This window comes from Hirundo rustica, chromosome 27 (genome assembly GCF_015227805.2).
Source record: "Hirundo rustica isolate bHirRus1 chromosome 27, bHirRus1.pri.v3, whole genome shotgun sequence".
NCBI lineage: Eukaryota > Metazoa > Chordata > Aves > Passeriformes > Hirundinidae > Hirundo > Hirundo rustica.
The window spans coordinates 5,090,038-5,117,923 of record NC_053476.1 but is presented as its reverse complement, the minus strand read 5'-3'; the positions used below and the strand labels follow the sequence as shown (position 1 = coordinate 5,117,923).

Below are 27,886 nucleotides of genomic sequence, written 5' to 3'. Positions count from 1 at the left end.
TCCATAGAACCATCTGTCCATCTATCTGTATAGATGGAGACCATGCCCGCGATTTTCCTGACGAATACATATCTATTCTGCAACCTCTGCATTAATTATTTAATGAATCACGTGTATCCATCTATCCATACAAATATCTATATATCCATAGAGCCATCTGTCCATACATCCATGTATCCATCGATCCATCTATCTATATACCCACAGAGACATCTGTCTGTCTGTCCATCTGTCCATAGACCCGTCTATCCATAGAACCATCTATCCATCTATCCGTATATCCATAGATCCACCTATCCATCCAAATATCTATATATATATATATCCACAGAGACATCTGTCCATACATCCATGTATCCGTAGATCCATCTATATATCCACAGAGACATCTGTCCATCTGTCCATACATCCATGTATCCATAGATCCATCTATCCATAGAGCCATCTATCCATAGAACCATCTATCCATCTATCTGCATATCCACGGAGACATCTGTCCATCTGTCCATACATCCATACATCCATGTATCCATCTATCTATGTACCCACAGATCCATCTGTCCATAGATCCAGGTATCCATAGAACCATCTTTCTGTATATTCATATATCCACCTATCGATATATCCATGTATCCGTGTGTCCATACATCCATATATCCATGTATCCACCGATCCATCTGCCCATCTGTCCATCTATCCCTGCATCCATCTATCCATACATCCATCTATCCCTGCATCCATACATCCATCTATCCATACATCCATCTATCCATACATCCATACATCCATACATCCATCTATCCATAGATCCCTAGATCCACACCCCCCGATATCCATATATCCCTACAGGAATATACACCCCAAGTACATTGAAATTTCCTGTGTTTTCACTGCGTCCCCCCGGTCCCTCTGCCCCGCTGGGGTCGGGCTCCGCATCCCGCTTTTGCAGCCTCCAGGTTTTGTCCAGTTTTGGGATCTTGGGGGGATTTTTTGGTCCAGTTTGGGGAACTTTGGGAGGAGTTTTTGGCCTTGTCTGGGGATCTTTGGGGGGATTTTTTAACCCAGTTTGGGATATCTTTGAGAGTGTTCTTTGGTCCAGTTCTGGGGATCTTTGGGGGGATTTTTTAACCCAGTTTGGGATGTCTTTGAGAGTATTCTTTGGTCTAGTTCTGGGGATCTTTGGGGGGATTTTTTAGCCCAGTTTGGGATGTCTTTGAGAGTGTTCTTTGGTCTAGTTCTGGGGATCTTTGGGGGGATTTTTTAACCCAGTTTGGGGTATCTTTGAGAGCATTTTTTGGTCCAATTTTGGAGATCTTTGGGGGATTTTTCAGCCCAGTTTTAGGGTCTCTGAGAGTACTCTTTGTCCAGTTTTGGGTGATTTTTTGGGCCCAGTTTCCGGCTAGAGCTAACAAAGTGCTCCGGCACATCTCTGCCTGCGTGTTCAGGACGGTCGGGGTTTCCCGGGAGAACATTCCCGAGGATCCCGGATCCCGTGGGATCCCCGAGCCCGCAGCTGAGCTCGGAGCCGCTTCTGGAGCGCCGCGGGGCGGGAGGAGGAGCGGGGGGACAAAGGGAGGAGGGGGGAGCGGAGGGGCTCTGGCAAACAAAGGAATTTCTGAAAATCAGCGCAGACACCAGACCGGGGACGCTGCCGGGCTGCTCCGCTTGGGCTTCGCGGGTTTTTCCCCCAAAAAATTCATTTCTGTAGGGCCAAGAGCCCCGCGGGGCCGAACCGCGGCGGCTCCACGGCCCGATTTCCCTGTCCCAAAGCAAAACAAGGCCCAAAAACCACGAATTTTTTTACAGCAAAACGAGAGGAGAAGCGCCGTTAGGCCCAGAACGATTAAACCGTGAGAAAGCGCGAATAAATCAACTTCTAAGATTTTTTTCCCCCCGCCGATTCCCTGTTTTCCAGGGCAGGACAGGCGGAGTTTTGCTGGGATGGGGGCTGAGCACAATGTCCAGCCTCGGGGAGGTCAAGGGGTTTGCGAGGTCACTCCCCGGCTATAAAACCCAGCTAATCGTCCAGAAAACGTGTCCTCTGCGTGAACTCTATCCCCGAGCACAGCTCGGGTTTGTCTCCCCGATTTTTCCCACTTTTTTTTTTTTTTTTTTTTTTTTTCTTTCTTTCCCCCCAGCGAAATTCCCGCATCATCTTCCCCGGGAGCTGCAGCAGCTCCAGGACAGCGAAAATCCCGGGATAAAACAGCCCCGGCACGGCCCGAAAATGGGAATGTTCCCCGCTCCTGGGATGGCCTAAACCGGGAATGTTCCCAGTTCCTGGGGCAGCTTTAAACCGGGAATGTTCCCAGTTCCTGGGGCAGCTTTAAACCGGGAATGTTCCTGGGACAGGCTTAGACCGGGAATATTCGCAGCTCCTTGGGACAGGCTTGAACAGGGAATGTTCCCAGCTCCTGGGACAGGTTTAAACGGGAATGTTCCCAGTTCCTGGGACAGCTTTAAACCGGGAATGTTCCCAGCTCCTGGCACACTCAGTGGACGCTCCACCAAACCCTCCCCAAACCGCTCCGTGCGGGATTTAACTTGGGAAAAAACCAACTGGGAAAAACCGACTTGGAAGCATAAACCCCTCAAATCTCCACCCGGAACCACCAAAAAACCCCAACCAAGCCCAGCCCCAAACCCGGGAGGAATTAAAAATAACCCCAAACCCCTCTCGCCACCGCAGCTCCGCAGAAGTTTCCCTGCCCACTGCAGGGAAGAAGGGAGGGAGGGGAAAAAAAAAAAAAAAAAAAAAAGGGCGTGAGTTTCTCTTCCCCCTCTAATTTTTTTTTTTTTTTTTTTTAGTCGCCTTTTTTTCTTTGATTTTCACCCAAATTTCTGGCGGAAGGAGGCGACAACCCCACCCCGAAGGCATGCCGAGAGAGCAGCTCCGTTACCTGGTTCGCTCCCAAATCCTCTTTCCAGCGCCCTCATGGCTCGGGGTGGTTTCTTCCACACTGAGAGAGCTCTGGGGGAAGGGGGGAGGCCTGCTGGATTTTGGCTTTTCTCCCCTAAAAAAAGAAAAGCTTTCACCTTTAGGGCGCGGGGTTTTGTGGTTAGGAATATTCTTCTTATTTATTATTATTATTATTATTATTATTATTATTATTATTATTATTGCCCCTGAAGGTTTCTTGGAGGACTCCGGGTGCTTTTTTCCCGACAGACGGTCTGCGGAGATTTGCTGTTGAATAACAATGGGAAAAGGGATAAGTATTTAAAGAAAAGAAGTGATTAATGATTTTTCTGTATAATTCTCGCATTTTTCTTGCCTTCTGTCCGCTTCTAATGGCTGTGAACTTTTGGGTCCTATAGAAATCTCCTTTTCTCCCCCTTCCATCCCATTCAGCTTTGATTTGCCTCTATAGACCCCGCATTCCTGCAAGCATATGCCCCTTCTTCTTCTTCTTTTTTTTTTTTTTTTTTGGGTTTAAAACACCCATTTTTGGCCATTCTTAGGAGCTCCCTCTCGAAAATCACACCCTCTTCACAAGCGCAAGCAGATCAAAGGGAGGAGGAAGAGGGGAGTAAAATGCAACAACAACAAGACGAAACAGAACACCCTCACAAACCTTCAGGAATTAGAATAAAATATAGCCCTTGCCAAAAAAAAAAAAAAGAAAAAAAAAGAAAAAAAGTCAATAAACCCAGAAACTTTCAAGTGTCGCTGTCGCCACTTCTAAAAACGCCAGAATTAAACAAAAAAATCCAGCCGTAAATGCGATTTTTTGAACATCACATCGCGCAGGGCCTGGATCATGTGACCGCATTAATATTATATATATATATATATATGGTATTGAAATGGAAGAAAATAAACTGCCAGCAGGGTTTTGTTTGAATTTTGGGGAGCGGGGACACTTCCTTGTCCCAAGGTGCGGAGGTGACTCCAGCCGGGGAGCGACGCTGCTTTGGAATATTTCAAGCCCTGCCTTTGTCTCTGGGTGAAGTTGGGGGGAGGCAAAATTTGGGTCCTTTTTGGGATTTTTGGGGAATCCCCTGAAGATTGAACAAATCAGGGAAGCCCTTTTTAAAAATTATTATTATTAATAATATACTATATATGCCTTATTCTATTTATATTTATGGTTAATATACTTATATTTACACTTCTTTATACTTAGGTTTATACTTATTTATTCTTATACTTATACCGATATTTGAATTTAATATTTTTTTAATTAATATTACCACTTTATATCATTATTTTAGAGGCCGATATCCTTTTCTCCAGCTGGTCCCACCCCCCTGGAGGACAACAGCCTTTTCTTTCTCTCCATCCCTAACCCAGAACCGCGATCTTATTTTTCGTTCTCTTCCCCCTCTCACCCTTTTTTTTTTTTTTTTTCCTACTTTTCCACGAGAAAGAAAATGAAAATTAATACAAGAGCTGCGGCTCACAAAAGGAGCCATTTGTCTTCTTGATTATCTATTTGGTTGTCAGGCCATGAGCTATCGCAGGAGCCGGCTCCTTTTGTAAAATCAAAATAACGCAGGAAAACCCCGCGAACACCCAGAAACATCTGTGCAAAAATTAGACTCATTAATGCCTTAACTACCTCGGAGAAGGAGGGATTCTGAGGATTTTTTTTTTTTTTTTAATTTTTAGATAATAAAATAGTAATAAATAAATAAACGCGGGAGGCTCTCTGGAGAAATCCGAGCCAGCAAAGCGTTAATGACCGCCCCTGTTTTGTCTGGGTTTGGGGAAGAGCGTATTAATATGTGCTTTGAACAAATAAATCATAATATGTGAGGCTTAGCAGTACTTAAAGCTGATCTAGCCCTGCTCAAACATCTTTTGTTTTCATTAGGGGGCTGCAGGCTGCGCCACTGACAACAGAAACCCCTGGAAAAAAAAAAAAAAAAAGGGAAAAAAAGGAGAAAGAAGGAAAAAAAAAAAAAAAGGAAGAAAGAAACTGTTTAATTCACGGGTTTAAGTAAACATGTTAATTTTTTTTCCCCCAACAAAACGCAACCCGCATCCAGCCTTAAAATAACCACGGACAGCAGAAACCCCTGGAAATAAAGAAATTGGAGGGCAGGGAAGAGAAATAAACTGATTCACAGTGCAAAATAATCATATTTATTTCTCCCCCACACTTTTACCAGCAGAACAACCCACACCCCCCCTCCCCAAATAAAACCACACAGGGGCAGAGTCACAATGAAAAATTTATTTCCGAGTCGTCGCTGTGGTCGCTGTTGGTTTTTTTTGGGTATTTACAGGTAAATCCTGGACTTCCCGAAGGACAAAGGGAGGGATGGAAAGGGGGGGGTCGGGGCAAACCCCTCCCCCCCGGCCCGAAATTGGCATTTTCAGCCCCAAATCAGGGCAGGACGGTGGCGGAGCAGCTCCGGGGGTGCTCCCAGTTCATCCCAGTTCATCCCAGTTCCTACCCTAAACCCCCCCAGTTCCCCTCTCCCTCCCCACCCCCCCAATCACAATGAACCGCTGGATTTAAAAAAAAAAAAATCAAAAATAAAGGAATTGGTGAGATCCCTCTCCATCCTCTTCCTGTCTTTGTCCAACACCTCCTGGGCCCAAATTTCTCTTTTTTTGGGTGTTTTTTGTTTGGTTGGTTGTCTTTGTTTTGTTTTGTTTGTTTTGTCCTCTCGGTATCTGAGAGCTCCCAACTCCACGGAGGAGATTTTGGTTGCATTTGTCGAGTTTTTGGTAGTTTTGCCTTTTTTTTTTTTTTTTTTTTTTTTAATTTTTATTTTATTTTTCTCTCTCTCCAACTCCGTCTCTTTGGGACAACGTGCCAGAAACTCCAAGTTTGGAAAGAGAAAGAGAAGAGAGAAAGGGGTGGGGGAGAAAATTTTAAAAATAAGAAAAAGGGGGGAAATGGGAGAAAAAGGGGAAAAAGGAAGAAAGGAGGGGAAAGGAGAAAAAAGGCGGGAAAAGGGGAAAAAGGGGGGGAAATGGAAAAAAGTGAGAAAATAAGGATAAAAACAAAGAGAAAAATATTTGTAGAGAGATAATAAAAAGATAAATAAAAGAAAAAAAATTAAAAGGGGGCGGTGTAGAAAATCCAGTTCGCCTCGAAGAAACTGAGGCTCATTTATTAAAGTGAGCGCTGGTTGTCGAGGTAATAGCAGACATAAGGTCCATCCTTTGTACGGGAGAGTAAACATGACAAATGGGGCAGAGCTCGGCGTGATTAAAGATGAAACAAGGATCCATCTTAGCCAAATCTGGGGGAAAAAAAAGGGGAAAAAAAAAAAACCCTTCTCCAGGCTCCTTTTCACGGAGCAGCTCCGGCTTTGTGCGGCAGCTGAGCCTCGCTCTGTCCCCTCTATAAATAAAGAGCAACCCCCCGGCTTTTCCCCGCGCTTCAAATAATAATAATAATAATAATAATAATAATTAATTAAAAAAAAAAGATATAAAAACGAAAACGATCGCAAAGTTCGCGCCCAAATCCGCGTCCCGGGGGCGGTTATAGGGCGGCGGCCGGTCCGTGGGATCGAGTCTGGGATGCTCCGTGCGGGGTTTGAGTTTGGGGCGCTCCTCCCTGCGGGGTCGGAGCTTGGGATCCTCCTCCCGGCGGGATCTGCAGGGAGCTGGAGGAGGAGGAGGAGGAGGAGGAGGAGGAGGAGGAGGAGGAGGAGGAGGAGGAGTTCGACCTGATCTTGGTGTTGGGTAGCTTGTGGTCCTTTTTCCACTTCATGCGGCGGTTCTGGAACCAGATCTTGATCTGGCGCTCGCTGAGGCACAGCGAGTGCGCGATCTCCACGCGCCGCCGCCGCGTCAGGTAGCGGTTGTAGTGGAATTCCTTCTCCAGCTCCAGCACCTGCTGCCGCGTGTAGGCGGTGCGGGAGCGCTTGGGCTCCCCTCCGGAGAAATTGGGGTTCACTGAGGGAGGGGAAGGAGGCGAGGGGGGGGAAAAAAAAGGGGGGAAAATGTGAAAACGAAAAAAAAAAAAAAAAAAAAAAAAAAAGTGGGGTGGCGAGTATGGGAAATGCAGAAAAAAAGAGGGGGGATGTGAGAGCCCAAAAAGAAGGTGGGGGGGGTGATGCGAAAGCACACACGAAAATGGGTGAAAAGATGTGAAAATGCAAAAAAAAAAAAAGGGGGGGGGAAGAGGGGAGAATACACAAAAATAAAAGGGGGGAAATGAAGAGGAAACACACATACAAAAAAAAAAAAAAGAAACAACATACACAAAAAAGAATAAATAAAGAGGGGTAAACACACGCACACAAAAAGGAAAAAAATAAAGGGAAAACATGTTTTAAAAAGAGGAGGGAAAAAAAGCAGAATTACCCAGCTGTTCCCTTAATGGGTTCTTCCCCCCCTCAAAGAGTTACAAAAGAGAGAAGAAAAAAAAAAGAAAAGAAAAAAAAAATCACCACACATTCTTCAGAAGGGGACAATTTGCTTTAAAAAAAAAAAAAAAAAATCTAAAAATACTCCCAGAACCGATGTGCAAATCTCCACCTCCATCCTCATGGCCTGACGTGTATTCCTGTCCAAAGGTTTTTCTGAGGCCCCCAGACACGGTTTCCGTGCCCCGTGCGTGTGGATATTCGCGTTTATGCACACGCAGCTCCGCGAGAGCGCCGCGGAATTATCCCCCCAAAATTCCCTCTACACGCTTGAAAAACAGGCGAGCGCCGGAGCCCCTGCTTATTATTAAAAAAAAAAACCAAAAAAACCCACAAAAAACTCCCTTAAAAAAATAAAAAGGGAAAAAAAAGGTGGGAAAATAAAAGAGGGGAAAAAAAAAAAAAAAAAAAAAAGCAGGCAGGGGAGGGGAAAACAGTAAAAGTTTACTCAACCCGCCACTTAAATACGAATTACGAAAACATAAAACTTCACTTATGAAGATTCAACAGCCATAAAAAAAAAAAGGTGGGAAAAAAAAAAAAAAAAAAAGAAAGGGAAAAAAGAGAGAGAGTAGCCTGCAAGAAATTGGAGGAGGATGGTAACAGAGACTTCAAAGGCACATGGCCAAGCAGAGCAATAAAAATTTATGGAGGATGTAATTATACCGCTCTGCAAACAGGCGCTCGTAAATCTCCGCGGAATGGTTATTTTACAACCGGCGCAATAAGATTTCTACAAGACTTGGAGGTGCTACTTAAACCATAAAGCGAAGCCGCTTTTTTTTTTTTTCCTTTTTTTTTTTTTTTTTTTTTCCTTTTCCCTTCACTTACCCGTGCTTACATGGACTTTTTTCATCCAGGGGTAAACCACGGGCTCCTTGCACGCCGAGGGGCTCTGCCGGGCCGAGCTCTGGCTGCACGAGGGTGGCGGGCTGGGGGTGCCCGGTTCGCGGGGCTGCCCGGGCTCCGAGAGGCGGCCCCGCAGCCCGGCCGGAGCGTGGACGTGACCGCGGGGCGATAACGCGGAGCTCTGACAGGACGGGTAGAGCTGCTCCTTGCAGGCGGACCGCGGCTCGTACAGCGCCTCGTGTTGGAAAGCGTCCTCCCGCTGCCTCTGGCCGCCGTAGTATTCCGGCGAGTGATTGGGAAGGTAATCGCTGTGGGAATATTCCTCGCAGGGTGGGAACTTGGGGTCCACATAGTTGGAGTTGATCAAAAACGAGCTCATGGCCATTAATTTCTCAGGATTGCACGCGCGCGCGCGGGGGGGGAAATATATATATATATATATATATGTGTGTGTATCTCTCTCTCTCGCTCTCTCCCTTTCTCTCCTTAAAATTTATTCCTGTCCCCCCCCACCCCACCCCCCCCGCCTCTCTCCCCTCGTTTTCCTGCTCGGCGGAACCCTCCTACTTACTGTCAAGTGAACAAAGTTGGGTCCATGTGACAGCGCGGGCCAATGGCGAGGGGCGCGGCGAGCCCCGGATAAGGAAACCTGCGCTGCCCGGGGCTCTCCCGGGGCCCCGCAGCATCCCCGGGGAGGCGGCCGGGGGCAGCCCGCTCCCCCTCCGCTCCCCCTCCGCTCGCCCTCCGCTCCCCTCCGGTGGCCCCGGGCTCGGCTGCGCCCCGCGGGCCAGCGGCGACACCCCCGGCTGGGCCCACACCCCTCGGGGGTGTGTCCTGGGCCCGGGGACACGCGGGGAAGTGCCACCCCCCCCCCTTCCCCTGCCCTCGGCGGCACCGGCAGAAAGAGAATTATTAGAATGCGAGGTAAAAATGATTTTCCGGGGGGTGCGCAGAGGCCGAGCCCCCCCACACCCGCCCCGCGCCGCAGCAGCGCCCCGCGCAGCTGAGCCGCGTCCCCCCTTCCCCGAGCCCGTCCGCGGCTAAAGGTGATCCGGAGCCTGGCAGAGATGGATTGGGCTCGTCGGGGATCGATAGGAAATTCATCAGCTAATTCGGGGTACCCGCGCTCCTAAATCACGTTTAGGCCGGCTCGGAGATGGAGCGTTTTCCCACGCACCCGTGGGGAGGGGGGGGGAAATAAAGGAAAAAAAAAAAAATAAAAAGGAAAAAAAAGGAGCCCGTCCTCCGAGCAAGAAATCCGAGGGCTTGATGAACAATTACAAAAGCGAATTAGCCCGAGCCCCTGATGCATCTTGGCCTCGCCCTCCCGGTAATAAAGACGCTCTAAAAGCCGCAGCGACCTTTGAAAAGCCACCCCCCAATTCCTGCAGCCAGACCCCGAACGCGCCGCGAGCTGCGGGGAGGACAGCGGTCCTATCAATTACATTTGTAATTATTTTTCTTTTTTCTTTTTTTTTTTTTTTTAATCGATGTCGGCGCCGAGACCACACGAAATGAAAGCAGAGGCGGGACCCCCGCTCTGAAACGTGCCCGCGACCCCCCGGCCCCGTCCCCACATCCCCTTTCGCAGCTCCGGCTTTATCTCGGGGCGATGATAAAGTTTTATCGCAGGAGTTGAGCTGAGGTCAAATCCAAAGGATTTCTTTGGAGCCCTAAAGCGGTTTTCTGGCTAAACCCTCGTTCCCATCCTTTTAATTTTGTGGGGTTTTGGTTTTTTTTTTTTTGAGGGGTGTGGGGGGCATTAATGGCTTCTGGGTTTGTAGTGTTTGTGTCAACTACATATTCCCCTAGATACGAATTTGTGACCCAACTTCCTCTACACAAATTCGGATCTACAGGGTACATATAGAAGACAGATGCGTCCTCCTCGGTCTCAGATCTTCTCCTACCGCCACAATTCTCTTCTGGGGCAAAGTTCTGGGGTTTTGAGAAACCAGGGGTTCGCCGGTGAGGGGGAAAGGCGATCAATGAAAGCAGCGAGGCGGGGGCGGGAGAGCTCTTAGGGGAGGAAAATCGGGATTTTTCCACCCTCCTCTCCACACCTTGGACATTAATTTGGGGTAAAAACACACAAAAAAACCAGTTCCTGGGCTGAACGTGGAGGTGCAGGGGCGCAACGAGCCGCGAACCCAAAAAATCCGCCTTTTAAAAGCGAAATCCCGCAAGCTCCGTCCCCACCCCGCCCTGAAAGTCTCGTCACGATTTTCTGATGGGCAGAGCAAAGATTTAATTTTTTTTTTCTTTTTTTTTTTTTTTTCTTTCGTCCTTGGAGGTCACCCAAGGTTTGGGTTTAGCCGCGCGCGTGCGGGTAAATGATAAAAAAAAAGGGGGGGGAAAAAAAAAAAAGATAAAGAAACAGATGAAAAGAAATACAGAATGTAAAGGCAGATGGGACGACAGGTTTTTTTTTTAATGACAGGCAATTCTTTTTACAACCCGAGAAAAAGATCAAAGGCGTTTCATTTCCGAAAAAAAGGATATAAAGCAATAAAATATTCATACTGTCTAGGTAATGAACCTTCATTCGGAACTAATGAGGGTAGCATCATGTTGAGATTTCGTTTAAAATTACAGTTGCCCAAGAGATTAAAAGTAGAGCAGCCTCCCCTTTTTTTTTTTTTTTTTTTTTTTTTTTTTTTTTTGTATTTCAAAAGGCAGAACATTTTCAGGTCAAGTATCTCCCGAATTAATTGCATTTAAATGCCGCAGCAGAGAGAGCATCAGGGAAAAGCTGCCTTTCCCCCGCATTAAAATTCCTGTCAATGGAATCAGCAGATTCCACCAGCTCTCGCATTTTCCCTTAAAAAAAAAATTATATATATATATATAAAGAGTTCTGACCAGGAATAAAATCCCCGAATTCTCCCCACTCTCGACGCCGCGGGTTTTTTCAGGTACTTTGAGGTGAATAATCGCTTTTCCTGCTAAAAACTCCCCTCTAAACCCAGAACAACCGAGGGGCGCTTTAAGAAACAAACCAAACGCATCGGAGAGAACCCCGAAATCATTTCTAGGCGCATGAAAAAACCCAGCAAATTTCCAGCAGAAGCAGCGAAATCTTTTTTTTTTTTTTTTTTTTTTTTTCCCACCGAGCAGAATTTCCCACCTCCCACAGCAGCACCTCCGGCCGGGCAGCCGCCAGCAGCGCTCAGAATTTACCTTTTCCTTTAAAACCTACCATAAAAGTGAGGAGCCCAATCTAATCCGCTCCGACAACGCGGAGACGGATGCCATAAAATAACAGAACCAATCCCATCAAAGCTCCTCGGATTTTTTTTTTTTTTTTCCATTTCTTTTTCATCCCCTCTTTCTCTCTCTTCTCTCTCTTTTAGATTTTATTCCCCCTTCCCGACCCCCCTGATTTATTTTATTTTATTTTATTTTTTTCCGTTTTCTCGCTCTCCCTCTCTCCCACCCGGAGCACCAGGGATAACCAGGCCTTATTCCCTATTTTTAACCCCTTCCCACATCCCTTGGGAAAAAAAAAAAAAAAAAAAAAAAGGATTTTTCTCTCTCGGCGGTGACACCCCAGGGCCGGGGTTTGCCAACCAGCACCCCTAGCGTCTACCAGAATTTTCCTTCCCCCCATCACACCTCCAAGAAATCTTCCCCCCGATGCCAAATTCTCATCACTCCCACCCCCGCCCCGCGCACCTTTGGAAGTTTCAAACAGTGGATTTTTGGTTTTTTTTTAGTTTATTCCAAAGCCTCCTCAGGCGCGGCGCGGTGACCCCGGGGACACCCCCGGCCTGCCCTTTGCTTTCCTTTTTTTTTTTTTTTTTTTAATTTTTCCCCGGGGGGAAATCCCAAAGCCTTCCCGAAATCTCCTGGCGGCACCTGCCGGGGCGGGGGGGTCTCAGGTGACCCCCAAACCCGAGGCGCGGCCCCCCCCCGCCCGCCCAGGTGCAGCGCCCGCCGCGGGTCCTACCTTGGCAAAACGCGGCTCCTTCTCCCCGCAGGAATCCCCGAGCGGGGGGGGTTTAAGGCTCTCCCTCAAATTTTGGGGAGGTTTTGGAGGCGAAATCCTAAAAAGAACCCCATTAACCCCCCCCGAACCCCCCAGGTCGCCCCCTGCCCGCCCCATCCCTCCCTCTGCCTCCGCGCTGCTTTTCCAGCGCGATCAATCCTGGCTGAGAACCCTCATCCCTCTCTTCCCTTCTTCTTCTTCTCCTACTTCTGATATTTTGGGTTTTTTTGGGGGGGCGGGGGGGGATTTTTTTTTTTTTTTTTAATGTTTTGATGGTGTTCGGCCTCTCCCCCTCCCCCGCTGGCCCCAGCAGACCCCAGCATTGTCCCGCGAGGCGAGCGGAACTGCTCCCGGCAGCGCCGGGAGGCCCTTCTGGAGCATTTTGGGGTGGGAAACCCGCAAGTTTTGGTATTAATCTCATAGTTTGTCAGTCTTTGTTAAACAGCGAGGCGTGTCCGCAGCGCGGCGGCCGCCGAGAGCCGCGCTGACCCGCGGTTCACCCCGAATTTTTAGGGCTTTTTTTTTTTTCCTCTCCTTTCTTTCTCTTCTCTCTCTCTCTTTTTTTTTTTTTCCTCTCCTTTTCCACCCGCCCCGAGGTGTTTTCCCCACTCCAATCTGGCGGCGATGAAGATGGAGATTTTTTTTTTTTTTAAATTTATTTCCCCCCCCCCTCTCTCTTTCTCTCTCCCTTCACCGCCTCCCCCCCCAACACTCCCCACAGCTTTTCAGCGGCGCAAAAGATTTCGGGGTGGGTTTTCTTTGGTTGTTATTTTTTGGGAGGGGATGATTTTTAAAAATTTTTTAAATTCGGGTGGGATTTCTCCCACGGAGCGCTGGAGGTCTGAGGGGTTTCTTCAGGGCAGAACTTTTAATAAATTTTAAAAAGCGAGCGGCGCCTCTGAGCTGGATCGGGGCAGGGGAGGAGAGGTGGGAACAAACCCACACCTGCTTTGGAGGGGGAAAAATTCAGATTTCAGCCCCCGGGTGGCTCCGCGGTCCGCTCTGTGCAGGCTTTAGGCTCATAATAACGCCCCAAACCGGGAATATTTGGGTGAATTGGATCCGTCGGGCACGCGAGGAGCTCCCGGCAGGGTCGGGGTCCGCGTCCCTGCGGGAATTCTCCTCTCACCCCCGCGATTTTACCACCAGCTCCGACACGGCCATAAAGCGGCGATTGGGGAAGCAAATCGCGATTAAAACGCGTATTCAATTGATTGTCCGGCGATTAAAAAAAAAAAAAAAAAAAATTATAGGGGGAAAAACAGCGAGAAAACCAACCCAGAGATGCGCTGGCAGCGCCTGACCCCAGGCCCAGCCGAGCCCGTCCCGGCAGGGGAGATAAATTAGAAATACCCTTGAAAATGATACCTTTAATTTCCTCTGCCTGCCCTGCCCTCCCCTCCCCTCCCTGCGAGCCCGCTCCCACCGCAGCCCCGCGCCCCCAAATTGAAATTTAAACGCTGCGGCGGGGGAGCCAACACTGAGGGGAAGAGGGGAGAGCCTGGGAGGCGCGCACGTGTACACACATATAAAAAATCATATATTCAATTTTATTTTTAAATTTTTTTGTGTGTGTGTGTGTTATTTTTATTGCCGCCAAATGATACCTGCCCGTTTTAATATCCCGAAAACAAATGGCCTTTATTACCCATTACCTGTTCCATAAACCCGGAGCAGAAATGAGTGTTGGCCAGAGATAAGTGTAGTAATTACAAGGGCGAGGAGATGGATCACCCGAGCCCCGACTAAACGGTAGCCCTTATCCAGCGATATTTTATAAATACCAAGCAAATTCACGGCAATTAATTAAAGCCGGGCCTTATCAGGCGAGACAAAACGCTCCCGGATTTTTCTCCCGGAAAAAAAATTTTCCCTCCTGGATTTTCACCTACGCCGTGAATGCAGCCCCGCGCGGGGAAAGCAAATGGATTTTCCAGAGCGCCTTTCCCAGGGCTCTAATATTCGCCCTCTTTCTCTCCAGAGGAAAAATGAGACTTGTTAGGGAGCATTTAGCCCCTGGAAATATTTAAAAGCCGGCAGCAGGGAGGGAAAAAAAAAAAAAAAAAAAAAAAAAAAAAAAAAAAAAAAAAAAAAAAAAAGTGAGATGTAGTAGGGAAAATTCACAGGGAATTTTCTTTTTCTTTTTCTTTTTTCTTTTTTTTTTTTAAATTTTTTTTCCTTTTTTTTTTTTTAATTTCCCCCTTTTTTTTTCCAGGGGAGTTCGCCTCGCTCCGAGTGTTTGCTTAAGGAGCGATTGAAAAGATCTTCCCCCGGTCCCAGTGCAAATAATATTTAAGAGTTTGGAGGGTTTCGAAGTCTGGCAGCGCAGAAATAACTTTGGGACGCCAAGGGAAATATTTATTATATCAGTTCATTAAACTGTTGCAGCCAGCGGAGTGGAGTCGCGTTTCAAGCCAGGAATAAAAAGCATTTCAGCCCAATTCCGGCTGCAAAATAAAATAATAAAATCGGCTCCTTTCACCGGCCCGAGCGAGGCGGGCACTTCAAAACGCCTTTAAATACATATATTGGGCTTTCAAAGCCCTCAGCCCATCGATTTCACCCATAAATCACCCTTCCAGGTTTCCCACGATTAAGGTGGGAACCAGAATAAATCGCGGAGGGTTGGGTTTGGGTTTTGTTTTTGTTTTGGTGGGGTTTTTTTCCTTTTCCCGTGCAATTCTTTTCTTTTTTGGATTGGGGTTTGCATTTTAAAAACCGTTCTGGGCCGGGGCTCCGGCACCTCTCCAAGGGCTTTGGAAATGCTTCCAAGCCGAGATGTTCGAACAGATTTTCACCAACCGTGTAAGCCCTTTTTTTCTTTTCTTTTCTTTTTCTTTTTTTCCCCCCCTGGATAATTTAAACCCTCTCCAAACAAAATTGACGCTGGAATGAAAATTATTTTTTAACCGCTCGCGTTAATATCCTAGAGGGACCTGGGTGTAATTGGATTTAATAAATGCATTTCCCTGAGATTCTGCTCGTTCCAGCCCAAACGGCGTTTTGGGGCTTATCTTAAAAAAAAAAAAAAAAAAAAAAGAAAAAAAAAAAAAAAAAAAAAAAAAAAAAAAAAAAAAAAAAAAAGAGAGAGAGAGAGAGAGAGAAATACTCGAAATATTCATGGTTTTCCTCGCGGGAGAGACCCGAATCCGCTTTATTTTCCACCCAAATTTCACTCTTTTTTTTTTTTTTTTTTTTTCTTTTTTCTTTTTTCCCAGCCTCTCCCGCCGCTGAAGGTCGTCCCCACCTCTCCATCCCCTTCTCCAGACTTTTCCTCCCACCTCGCCCCCCCCTTCTCGCCTCTCTCTCTTTCTCCCTCTCTCTCTCTTTTTTTTTTTTTTCTTTCCCTTTTCCCACTGCCATCGCTCTATCAGGGTTATACACAAGACTGAGTCACGCACGGCGTAAACTTTTGACCCTCAACTTTTTGACCCCTCGAGCTATAACGCTGTACTAACAAGCCCCCCAAGACCGCAGTTGCCGTCTGCAGCTCCGCGGAGCAGCGCCGCGCTGCTCGCCCCCTCTCCGCTTCTTTTCTTTTCCAAAAAAAAAAAAAAAAAATAGAAAGAAAAAGGAAAAATAACCTTCTTTCCTTCGCGATTTTTTCCCCCCTCACTGCCCTAGCGGAGAACCACAAAAATCAGAGTTTTATCTCCACGTCGCTTAGCTATATCTGCTTTTTTATTTTTTTGTTTCCTCCCTTCCGCTTTTTTATCTGTCACAAATTCTCCCCTCCGTCCGTCTGTCCCCCTCCCTCATTTCTTGCTGAACAAACCCCGCGATTTAATTCTATGGGAGAAATTTATTCTTTTTCTTTTTTCTTTTTTTTTTTTTTTTCCCCCCCACCTTTTCCAGCAATGAAAAAGGAAAAAGAAAAAAATCCCTCAGCATTTAACAGCGCTATTTCTCTTTTACTGGCGGTTTCACCCGCGCATCGGCCCGGCTCTGATATTTATTTTATTTTATTTTTGGGGGGTGAAGCGGTTCGGGGGCGGGTGTGCGAGGCTCCAGGATGACTGGGGGGGGTCCCGGGGCTCCTGGCGGGGGTCGCGGCGCCGCTCGGGCCGTCCCCCCCGGCAGTGAACTTGGTCTGAAGCGAGCTCTGCTGGCTGCTCGGGGACGTTACAGCCCAAAATTCCCGCGGCCCGGGGCTCGCTCCGCTCCCCCTCCCCGCCAGCTCCATCCCTCACCCCCCCAAAAAAAATCCTTTCCCCTCCTCCGCGCCCCCACCCCGAGCGCTCACAAAATCTCCCTCCGCCGCCAACCCCAGCGAAAAACCCCGGCGCTGCCGTTTGTTTTGACTTGAAGGGTGTATAAATGTATCTAGATCTCTATATATTTATGTTTTTTATATATCTGTGCGTGTGTGTGTGTGTACATCCGCCGACGTCCCTCCGCATGTTAAAAAGAGATAAATCAAAGGGCAGGAGGGGAAAGAAAAAAAAAAAAGAAAACCAACAAAAAACCCCTCGCGGCCGCTCCCCTTCTTTCAACGCTGGCTGTCAAAATAGTTTCTTTTCGAAAGCTATTTAGGGTAACAGAACACGGAAAAACCGCGCGGGGTTGGACACCTCTCGAGTTAAGTTATCAGCCTCCTTCCAAATATCATTTATTTCACGTTAGAAGCCTGTGTGAGGGGGGGAAGGAACGGGAAAAAATCCGCTCCGAGGGCTCTGAAAGGAAATTTCAGCCCTAAATCCATCCCGGGGCTGGAAAGAGACCCTCGGGAGGAGGAGTGAAAGCCCATTTTAAAAAAGTCCTTTTTGGGGTCTTTGACTGGGAGATGTTCATGGAGGGGTTTTTAAATGATCCCCCTTGGTTTGCTCCCTTATTTAAAAAAAATTTAAAAAAAGAGGGGGAAAGGGGTAAAAGAGAAAAAAAAAGGTGGAAAAGGGAAGAAAGGAGGAGAAAAGGAGGGAAAGGGAGAAGAAAGGGGGGGGGAAGAGGGAAAAAAGGGGGGGAAAGGATAAAAAAAGGGAAGGGGATGGGGGGAAAGAAAGAGCAATTTCAAGAGAGAGCAATTTCAAGAAAGAGCAATTTCTCAGGCTGAAATCCGTCTGTGGGGGAGGGCGAGGGTTTCTTTGGGAAAGCTTTCCCTGCTCGGGGAGGTCACGGCGGGGCTGGGCGCGTTCAGGGGAGCATCGCGAATAAATCGCTGAATAATCGGGGCTGAACAACCGGGGTGAATCATCGGGGTCTTCCCCGGGATAGAAATGAGGCACGGGAATTACAGCCCGGCCTCGGGGCCGGCTCTGATCAGCGCCCGCCGCCCCCCCCTGAGCTTCGCTGGTCGGGCAATTAAAAATAAAAAATTATAATTAAAAAAAAAACAATGGAGAGGGGGGGAAAAGCAGAAAAGGGGGGGAAAGAGAAGAAAAGGGGGGGTGGGAAAGAAGGAGGAAGGGGAAAAATAAAAAGGGAGGGGGGAAAAAGCAGAAAGAGGGGGGAAACAGAAAAGGGGGAGAAGCAGGAGGAAAGGGAAGAAAGCAGAAAAAGGGGGGGAAAGAAGAAAAGCGGGGGGAAAGAAGGAGGAGAGGGGAAAAGCAGAAAGAGAGGGATAAAAAGCAGGAGGAAAGGGTTGGGGGGGGAATAAAACTGGAGATCCCTGGGATCCCTGAAAGCATAATCAGCACATTGTTGGGGGATCGGAGCCGTGAGGGGCGCACGCAGCCCCCCCTGCCCCTCTGCCCCACACTCGCGGGCAGAGATTCGGTCCATTGGGAAAAAAAAAAAAAAAAAAAGCCCGGAGCTGATGTTTTCCTTAAAAAGGTGACCCGGCAGCCCCGGGGTCCGTGTCGTGTTGTGATCCCGAGGCTCGGCCTCTCCTCGGAGCGAGCAGCCGGGGCTGTCCAAGTCTGCTGACCTCGGGATGATCCCTCTCGCCTATGAATTATTGATGAGATATGAGCTCCGATTCCGCTCTTCAGTATGCAAACCCCATTATACTGTTAAAATGGCGATTTAATCGTTTAGAATAGCTGTGTTGCTCTTTTTTTTTTTTTTCCTTTTTTTTTTTTTTTTTTTTTTTTCCTCACGCCTCTCCCTTTCTCGCCCGGCTCATTTGTGCCCCTTCGTTTTCATTTAATCCTCTTAATTAAATCCTTTAACTGATTTTAATCACTTTTTGGGTGAATGAAGGAGGAGTCAGGCGCGTCTGGAGCTGCGTTACCTTGGCGGAGTTTGGTTCTGCTGGGGTTTCTTTGGGTTAAATTTTTGAGGGCGGGGGGGGTTCAGCGCCAGCCGAGGTGGAATTTTTGGGTGGGAGGAAATTTTAATTTTGATGTTCCGCCTCCCCCAGCGAGCGGGGGAAAGCCCGAACCCCACGAAAGCTCAAAAAAAGAAACCCTTAAAAAATGAAATAAAATAAAATAAATCCATGACATCCAAGATGGCCTCAGCACGGCACTGCAACCCCGAGCCGCTTTTTTTGCAGCCCCCAAACCTCTCTCGAATTCTCTGCTCCCTCCATCCCCCTCCTCATTTCTTCCCGAATAAACCCCAGGACTGAATTTTATGGGCGAAATTTCATCTTTTCTTTCGCCTTCCAGCAGCACCCTGGGCCTGGGGGACCCTTCCTGCCCCCCCAAAAAAGGCAGCTTGATGAGGGCTGTAATTAATCCAGATGCTCATCCGCGCTCCGGCAGGTTGGGCAACCTGAGCTTGGCTTTTTGGGGTGAGAAAGAGGTGATTTAGGGTTGGTGGTGGTTTTTTTCCCTTCAAACCTCTGTTTATGATGGTGAGCTTCAGGGTGAGCACACAGGACAAGACGGGGAAAGAAATTAAAAAGGATAAATTTGCTGTAATGGGACTTTTCCTTAGGGACGCGCTGTGAGCCAGGTGAGCTCACGGGGAGGGTCCTCACCGCGCATTCTGGGGGCAAAAACAAACAAACAAAAAAACCCCGCCAAATTTCATCCCTCGGGGTTTGGAGAGCCCTGAACCCCGAGCTTTGCCCACCCGGAGGCAGAAAGCTCTGCACAAATGACACCTTTTACAGCCAGAGTTTCCCTGCCCTGGCGGTTCCGAGGGAGGCTGAAGCATTTGTGTTTATCCCGCGCTCTGCAGCTGCGGAAGGAGCGATTGTCCCGTGCCTGACGTGTGCCAGGGACGGGGGAGAAAGGATGAAAAATGCCCAGGAAAATGAAAATCCCCGCCTACCTGCACGGTCAGAGCCGCGCTTTCCTGTTTACTCTCCTCGCGCTTCCTTTTGCACCAGAGACGGGCAGGGTTGGTGGGGGTTTTTGTTTTAGTTGGTTTTATTGTTTTATTATTAATTTTTCCTCTGAAGGCCAGCGAGGGGAAGCCTGTGCCGAGCCCGTGCTCGGCCCGTGACCCCTCGCAGGCTGGAAAACGGGAGACAATGGCACCTCACAGGAAGAGGGAGCTTTGGCCGTGCAAGGGAAAAAAAATTATATATATATATCCACAAAAAAGCCCAAATAATCCCCTCAAAACGCAGTTCGCTGAAAGAAGAACCTCCCCAAACATCCCCCAGAAAACTGCCCCCCCAAAAATGCTGCAGGTGGGAACCGGAGCTCCTGGGATGGAGGCGAGGGAGGGTGAGGTGAAAATTCCCTGAGCCGGGATGCTCCAGGCAAGGGCACAGCACAGGGGATGGGAGAGACCCAATGAGGGTCTCACCCACGGCTTAAAATCCGCTGGGGGATCCCAAAAGCTAAAAATCCCATGGCTAAAACCTCCACTGGGAAATCCCATGGCTGAAAATCCACTGGGAAATCCCATAGCTAAAACCTCCACTGGGAGATCCCAACAGCTAAAAATCCCATGGCTAAAACCTCCACTGGGAAATCCCATGGCTGAAAATCCACTGGGAAATCCCATAGCTAAAACCTCCACTGGGAGATCCCAATAGCTAAAAATCCCATGGCTAAAACCTCCACTGGGAAATCCCATAGCTAAAAACCCCATTGAAAAGGTTAATTTAAAATCCGATCGCTAAAACCTCCACTGGGAAACCCCATAGTTAAAAAACGATCCACTGAAAAACCCCAATAGCTAAAAAACCCATTGGAAAACCCCACTGAAAAAAATCCCGCAGCTAAAACCCCCACTGACAAATCCAAAAATCCTCTTTTTGCCCCCTCGAAAGCACAAATTGGCCACAGCAACGAATTAGAAACGAAGGGTTTAAAGTTTAAAAGTAAAAATATACCCCAAATTGCGTCTCCTGTGGTGTGAGTGGGTTTGGAAGGGAAGTTTGGTGAGGAATAACTAAAAAAAACAGAATTTCTGGGAGTGGGAAGGCGGATGGATGGATGGATGGATGGATGGATGGATGGATGGATGGATGGATGGATGGATGGAGGGATGGATGATCTGTGGATAGAGAGGAGCAGGAATTTTGGGAACACGAGGTTCTTTGGTGTCCAGGCACCTCCCAGACACGCCCCAAAGCCAAGGGACTTTTCCTGCCCAAACAGCTCGGATTTGGAATCAGGAAAAAAAAAATCATTTCTGGTCCCCAGAAGGGACGAGGAGGGTGAAGAAGGAGCAGGCCACGGCTGGATCCCACCCCAACACCAGCACATCTCCCAAACCGCCCCGAATCTGGGCCTAAACCTCAGTTTTGAGGCCAAATCCCGCTTCAAACACCAACTCCTCCAGCATCCCACCAAATGTCTTTATTATCTCCCGAAATTAACTGGGGAGAGGCCCCCAAATCTCCCAGATTTGCAGAGCAGAGGGGGCTCGGGCCAGCCCCGAGCCCAGCTGATGATGGCAGAGGGATTCAGAGCAGGACAGGAAAAGCAGCGAGGAAGGAAAAGCGACCTCCAAAGTGTGCCAAAGGGGGGGAGAGCCTGCTCTGGGGCAGGGAGAAAAGGGAAAAAAATAATAGAAGAAGAGACGGACACGTGTCCACCAAATGTGGTCTGAGGGCAAGGGAAGGGGGGGGCGGGAAATGAGGGGAAACAAGAGCAAAGGTTGTGCGCGCTGTAAATTCTGGAACCCCCCCCAGTTCTCCGCCGGTGCTTGGGCTCTGTGCTCGTGTTTTCAGTTTAATTTGATTTTTGGAGGAGGGAGAGGGTTGAGAGGCGCCGGCTCAGGTGTGAGGGAGGCGTCCCCTCCGCTGAACTTCCCCTAAAAACCGCCCCAAAACCCCACAGGCGCCTCCCCAGCCCTGGCATTTGGGGCTTTTCCCTCTCTCTCTCTTTCTATATGTATTTTTTAATTTTTTTTCCTCATTCTGCCCAATTTTGCAGCCGCCACCTGCCCGGCCCAGCCCCAGCTCTGCCTGTTTATTTTCCCGAATTTTCTCTCAGCTTTTCCCGGGAAAGTCGCGCACCCTTAGGGGGGGATCCGGGGGGGGTTTCGGCGGCTCCAGATGCGGGAGCAGCAGCTCCAGCGATTATTTTCCTGTAGCACTCGAGGCAGGGCTGGAGACACAAGAGTGGTCATTCAGAGTCTCCAGATGGCAGGGACGGGGCGCGGAAACGGGAGGACACTCGATCCCATGAAACGTCTGGGGCCGGGGAGGAGGGGAGGCGGGAGAGAGGAAGCACAAGAGGGGGAAAAAAAGAGGAAAAAAAAATGAGGAAAGAAGGGGAAAAGCGAGAAAAGGCCAAAAAAAGGGGAATAAAAAGGTAAAAATAAGGGGGGAAATGAAAAAATAAAGGCTGGGGGGGGGGAGGAAAAAAAACAGAGGTGGAAAAAAAAAAGAATTAACAAAAAAACCTAGTGAAGCAGCAAAACCCAGGTGGAGAGAGGTGAAGAGAGAGAGAAAAAAATAGTTCAGATTTTTCTATTTTTCTTTGGCGAGCAGGTGAAAAGGGCTGAAAGGCGAAGGTGAGAGCGCGGGCAGAGCAGAGGGGATTGAAATGCAAAACAGCCTCGGGCAGGGGCCGAGCACAAACCCCCCCGGAGCCACCTCCCGAGGGGACAGGGACAGCCCCAAACTTGGCCTGGAGTCCCCGCGTCCCCCTGCGAGGGCAGGATGGGGTTGGAAAATGCATTTTCACCCATTTTCCCACCCCAGTTTGTTGTATTGGGTGGGTTTTGTGTGTGTGTGTGTGTGTTTTGTTTTGTTTTGTTTTTTCTCCCGCTTCCACATCAAGTTCCCTGGCGGGCCTGGGATGGAAACAACTCAAACCCAGCTCTGGGGAGGGTGAAACCTCCCAAAAACCAGAAACAAACCTCGGAGACAAATCCCTCTGTGCTCCCCATCAGACAGAACTGTTTGATCAGCTGGGGAGGTTTTGTTGTTTTTTTGAGGCTTTTAGTTTTGTGGGTTTTTGGGTTTTTTTTGGTTTTTTTTTTGAGCAGAGAATATTTCAGGACTCATTTCGGGCCCTGCGGTCCCTGGGCCCGCTGCACCGCGGCCGGGACCCGCGGAGCGTCGCTCCCCCTGCCACGGCGAGGTTTATCTCTCATCTGGAAAAGCGCTCACCCACCGCTGCCCCTCGCAAGCCAAAGCGAGCAGTTAAAGTGTCACTTAACATTCTCGAGAATGTGAAATATATTGTACATTGTCAACTCCCCAAAACCATAAAACTAACTTTATGGACCTCACGTGACTTTTGAGAGCCAGTGAGGGGGTATCTGTCTGAGGTCTGGGCGATTTTTACGATCTAACTTCGAGATAAAACCCCCTATCCATTTGACATCTAAATGTCATACCCACTTTTGGTGTAGTTTGCTATCGGTTAAAAAAAAGAAAAAAAAAAAAAAAAAAGAAAGAAAAAAAAAAAAGAAAAAAAATAGCAAGAAAAGGAAAAAAAAAAAATTACCAAGGGGAAGGCGAGCAAATGGTTTGGGACCTGACAGTCCACTTCACATCCCTCTCAAAATCACTTAAGAAGTACCTAAACAGTGGGAGAGATTAAGTTTGGTAAGTCCCGAGCTCCGACTTTCCTCGCTGCGAGCACGGAGCGCCCGAGCGGTGCTGTCGAGGTGGCAGAGGCGTCGCGCCAAGCTCGACTTTAGACCGAGCTTTTCTCGCTCCTGGCCGGATCCCCCCGGGCGGCCGAGGGGCAGATTTGCCATCCGCGCCGCGTTAAACCCTCCGCGGCCCGGCGCGGTGGCGGGAGCCGCGGTTTCCATGTTAAAGCAGGGACCGAGAGGTAAAAGCAGCCCAGGAGCAGCAGAGCTCGGCTTCAGCACAGAGAAGGGTTTAGAATCCCGCTGGAGCGAAACCTCGGCTCTGGGATCCTCCAGAGCGCAGCTTGGCGCGGGCAGGGATGTGGCTTTGGTACCTCTCGCGTCTAAAATGCGATCTGGGTTTTTATTTTCGGTGGTTTTTGTTTTTCCTTTCTGGCCGAGCATCCCCGGGACGCTCGGGGGATTCGCCCGGGGGTGAAAAGACCCCAAAAAGCGCTGGGAGCTTTGCTGTAACTTGGAGGACTCGAACCCCTTTGGCTGAGGGGCTTTTGGGGTGGATCCGTGCGGGTTTGGGGGTGACGGAGCGCGGGGCGATTGCGTTTGGATCCCGTGCCGGGATTGCGGGGTTTGGGGGGGATTTGAGGATTTTTTGGCATTTTCTGGCGCCAGGAGAGGCTGAGGAGCGGCCGGGTTTTAGCAGGCTGTGAATTTCGGGGGGTTTGGGGGGGATTAAAAACGCGACTGGGAGCCTTTGTGAGTCGGGGGGAAAACGTTTATTTGACTTCGAGTAAAGCTACAAACAATTACAAAAAGCTTCTTGGCAAGGAACTACCAGGCTGCTAGACATGACAGATGCCATTTTTACACAGAACACCGCATTCACTCTGCCCACTACGACCCGGCTATTACTCACGGCAGAAATATTTCTAAATATTTACAAACATCAGAGCACTCCAGCCTCGGTCTCCTCTTTTATACATTTTATTTTTTACCCTTTATTTTTTATTATTATTTATTATTATTATTATTATTATTTAATAATGAAGTTCACCCACGTCTAAGAGTACGCCTCGGAATTAGGCTGGGGTTAGAAATCCCGGCCTGGAGTTTGGACTAAAACACAGACTGGACAATTTTAAGACAGAAGGATACAAGAGCTGCTTTTTTAATATTTTTTTCTTATTTTTCCTTTTTTTTTTCTTTTTTTCCCCCCCACTTTTTTACATTTTCGCTTGGGTTTTTAAAGATTTTTTTTTTTTCCCCTGCGACTGCAGTGCAGGAACCCCCGATTTTCGCTTGGGCAGAGAAGAACTCACCCAAGAGCAGAAAACTCAGGAAAAATAAAAGGGGGGGAGGGGAAAAGATTAAAAAAAAAAAAAAATCCCAACAGATAAACAAACAACCGTATCTGCTGCCGATTTATAAATAAGTTATAACATTCAAAGGGCTCACAGAACACATGCTAGCTTTCCAGAAAGCATCAAGAGAGCACGGACACTGACATTTAGAAGAACAACGAGAGCAGGAGGAGCATCTGGAAATAAAATTTAATTTTTTTTTTTAAACCAACCGAACAAACAAACAAACAACAACAACAACTACAAAAAAAAAAACCTCCAAAAGAGAACACGACACGAGCTCAGTCCCGGGACAGCGGTACCAACAGGAGCTGGTTTTTGGGATAAATCAACCACATGCCGAACAGAAGGTGCCTCACTGTACAGTACTCCGAAACTAAAGATCTGCGGCCATTTATTTATTTCCTTTATTATTCACTCTCTGTGTGTGTGTGTGTGTGTGTGTGTGTGTTGTGGTTTTGTTTTGTGATTTTTTTTTTTTTGCTTGTTGCTTTTATTTAATTGTTTTTTCCTTTCGCCCGTCTCTTCTTCTTCTTCATCATCATCTTCTTCTCCTTTTATTATTATTATTTTTTTTTCCCTCCTGGGGGCTTTCAGGGCTGAAAGGCGCTGCCCGCCGAGGCCAAGCTCATGCTTTTCAGTTTATTATCCTTCTTCCACTTCATGCGCCGGTTCTGGAACCAGATTTTGATCTGGCGCTCGGAGAGGCAGAGCGCGTGAGCGATCTCTATCCTCCTCCTGCGGGTGAGATATCTATTGAAGTGGAATTCCTTTTCCAACTCCAGGGTCTGGTAGCGAGTGTACGCTGTCCTCGCCCTCTTCCCGTCTGGTCCAGTCATGTCTGGATAACACGGACAACAGCTGCGTTTGGGTTTGCTCGTTCCGCTCGGATCATTTATTTATATATATATATATATATATATAATTTTTAATATATATTTTAAGGCTATTTTTCGCACTTTTTTTTTTTTTTTAATAACTCGAGGTTAATTATTGGAAAATTGCGAATTCCCCCCCCCAAAAAACCATCACCCCCCCCTCCTCTCTCTCCTTTTTTCTCCCAGCCCCACCTCACACGTGTAACCCCCCCACCCTCGGCCCCTCCAGACCCGACATTCCCCACTCGATATCCATAATTTAACCGGGGGAAGCGAGGTCTGGGAATCTCTGCCCTTTTTTAAAAATTTATTTTGTGGGTTGTTTTTTTTTTTCCCCTCGCTCCCGCCTGGGTGTTCCCGGGGCTCTCGGCAGGTTCAGCGCCGCTCTCTTTTCTCCCGCAGAAAACCGGGGACTGAGCGGGGAGGGAGTTTTGGGGGTGGCTCTTCCTTCCCGGGAATCTCCTGGCGATTTGGGGGGGTTTGTCAAGGGCGGATTGTCAGGGATGAGCCCAGGAAACCCGAGCAGGACCGGGCTGCGAGCCCCATCTGTGCCTATAATGCCATTTTAATGGTCAATTCTTCCCCTTCCACCCCCAGCCCACCCCAAGGAACACCCCCCCGGCCTCGGTTTTTAAATTACCTTCACCCACCATCCGCACGGTGCTAAGAGCTTAACAAAAAAAATTAAAAAAAAAAAGGGGGGGCCGGTTTGACGGCGAGGAGAGCGAAATTAAAATAAAATCGCCCCCCACCAACACAGGCACGGAGATTTCCCCCCTTTCCAGGCGCCAGAGGCAGCTCCAGAGCGAGAAATACAAAAGCAATAAATAGCTGGGATTCTGATCAAAGCGCCTCCGCTGAATAAAAGGAAGGAGAGACAGGAAAAAAAGGGAGTGAGGCTGGGGGGGGAAGGGAAAAAAAAGAGGGGGAAAGGAGGGAAAAAATAGAAAGAAACAGGAGAGAAAAAGAGAAAAGGAGCCGGGGGTGAGGTGGGGGGGAGAGGGCGGTGTGCGGTAAAAATAAACAACGACAACGACGGAAAAAAAAAAAAAAAAAGAGAGAAGTAGCTGTACCATGGCTAATGTGAAGTTTCCTCATCCAAGGGAATATCTGAGGTGCCTGCCCTTCTGTCGCTGCCGTGGAGGTCGCGATGGGCTCTGCCTGCGCTCGGGGGATGCTGCTGCTTATTGGAGTGCCCTCGTCGGCTCCCGAGGACGCGCTGGTCTCGTCTAGTTCTGTGAAATTTGTGTTGGTGGTGCTGGCAGAAGGAGCCTGGTCGGAGGGGGACGGGGCGGGTTTGCCTCCGTGGCTCTCGCTGTTGGAGCAGGGCAGGGAGTCGGGAGAAGATAAGGAGCAGCTGGACGCCTGTCTAAACCTGCTCTCCTGAGCTGGAGAAGGGAAACCGCGGGAGCTCTCGCCCACAGCCCCAAAGTGACTGGAGGAGGCTGAGCGGTTGATGCTAAGGTCCATCCCATTGTAGTTGTAGCCATAAGAGCTGGAATGCATGGTGCTTGAATCTCTGTAAGAACCGTTCATGGAACTGCCGGTCCCATAATTTAGTAACTGATAGTCGGGGCCATTTGGGTAGCGCCCTGAGAACGAGTTTACAAAGTAAGAGCTCATTTGGGTTATTTTGGAGGGCTTGATTTGTGGCTCGTGGTCGTTATAACCCCGTGCTTGACGATTTATGATGTATTAATGAATTATAGCAACGCACTGTACTTCGTTTTTGCTATGTATGCGGCCAAATATGGGGGGAGGGTGGGGGGTGCGTTTGGGCGTCACGTGCTTTTGTTGACCAGTCGTAAATTCTCACTGATGACCTCAAGAGGTAATTCATGCTCTATGGTTACAAATAATGACGAGCGCGGAGCCGTTTTAGGCCCAAAGTCGCCCCCAAATCCGCCGCCGCCATCGCCCCCCGCCTGGGCGGAGCGCGCCACCTGCCGGCCGCGCCGCCGCACCGCAACGGGGGGGGGGTGAGGGTGGGGGGGGCACCACCCGACCCCCACCCCAAAAATTCCTCTTGGCCCCCACTTCGCTTCCCTTCGGTGTTCCCTTTTTTTTTTTTTTTTTTTTTAAAATGGTACAACTCGCGGTGGGAGCGAGGAGAGGGCGCGGCGCGTCCCGCGGGGCTCGGGGCGCTCCTGGAGGAGCCTGGGGCTCGTGGCGTTGTGGGGCGAGAGCGCCGGGAGAAGTTCGGGGTGAGGTTCCGGGCGGCCTCTGCGGGGTGTCCGGAGTCGGAAGGAGCTGCGCGTTGATTTTGGGGTGGTTTCTGCGCCGTCAGTCGAGGCGGCTTCGCTTCTCTCGGAGGCAGCCAAGAGCTCGCACCTTCGTTCTGGAGGGGGGCGAAAAAAAAAAAACCACCCCACCCTGGGGGGAAAATGGATGGGAGAAAGGAAAAAGAGGCAAAATCCGGCTGGTGGGAACGGCTGGTAGCGTCGCTTTTAGGGTGTTCCCGTTCATTTCCACGTCCTCTCTGAGCCTTGTGGTTTTTCCTTCCCAATTGTTGACCTGCAAGGAATATTTGGGGAGCAAAAGCGCTCTGAAACTGGGAAAAGCGTTGGGAAAGAGCTGAGCTTCCTCGGACATTACTTTATTATTTTTTCTTTCTTTCTTTCTTTCCTCTCTCATTCTTCTCT

General features: G+C 48.7%; 3 protein-coding genes across 4 annotated transcripts in view; all 3 read right to left on the bottom strand.

Annotated features, from left to right (window-relative positions):
- Positions 1-27,886, bottom strand: part of HOXB3 (homeobox B3) — a 60,390-nt gene that overhangs the window by 20,696 nt on the left and 11,808 nt on the right. For both annotated transcript variants that reach the window (XM_040087208.1, XM_040087212.1), the window contains exon 2: positions 2,901-3,014. The gene's annotated coding sequence lies outside the window, so the exon portion shown is untranslated. The remainder of the gene's footprint in view (positions 1-2,900; positions 3,015-27,886) is intronic.
- On the bottom strand, positions 5,464-8,579 carry HOXB4 (homeobox B4). The gene is made up of 2 exons (XM_040087222.2): positions 8,167-8,579; positions 5,464-6,862 (listed from the first exon to the last, which is right to left on the bottom strand). The coding sequence occupies exons 1-2, from the start codon at positions 8,567-8,569 to the stop codon at positions 6,447-6,449; spliced, it is 819 nt and encodes a 272-aa protein (XP_039943156.1). The 5' UTR covers positions 8,570-8,579; the 3' UTR covers positions 5,464-6,446.
- On the bottom strand, positions 23,776-26,921 carry HOXB5 (homeobox B5). Its single transcript, XM_040087215.2, has 2 exons — positions 26,318-26,921; positions 23,776-25,207 (listed from the first exon to the last, which is right to left on the bottom strand). Exons 1-2 carry the CDS (start codon positions 26,865-26,867, stop codon positions 24,960-24,962), a joined length of 798 nt encoding a protein of 265 aa, XP_039943149.1. The 5' UTR covers positions 26,868-26,921; the 3' UTR covers positions 23,776-24,959.

Excerpts from the sequence above, each read along its gene's own strand:
- HOXB4 (XM_040087222.2), bottom strand. The coding sequence starts at position 8,569 with ATGGCCATGAGCTCGTTTTTGATCAACTCCAACTATGTGGACCCCAAG. Across the intron at positions 6,863-8,166 it reads AAAAGTCCATGTAAGCACGG|TGAACCCCAATTTCTCCGGA; the intron begins GTAAGTGAAGGG and ends CCCCTCCCTCAG.
- HOXB5 (XM_040087215.2), bottom strand. The coding sequence starts at position 26,867 with ATGAGCTCTTACTTTGTAAACTCGTTCTCAGGGCGCTACCCAAATGGC. Across the intron at positions 25,208-26,317 it reads GAAACTTCACATTAGCCATG|ACATGACTGGACCAGACGGG; the intron begins GTACAGCTACTT and ends CGTGTTATCCAG.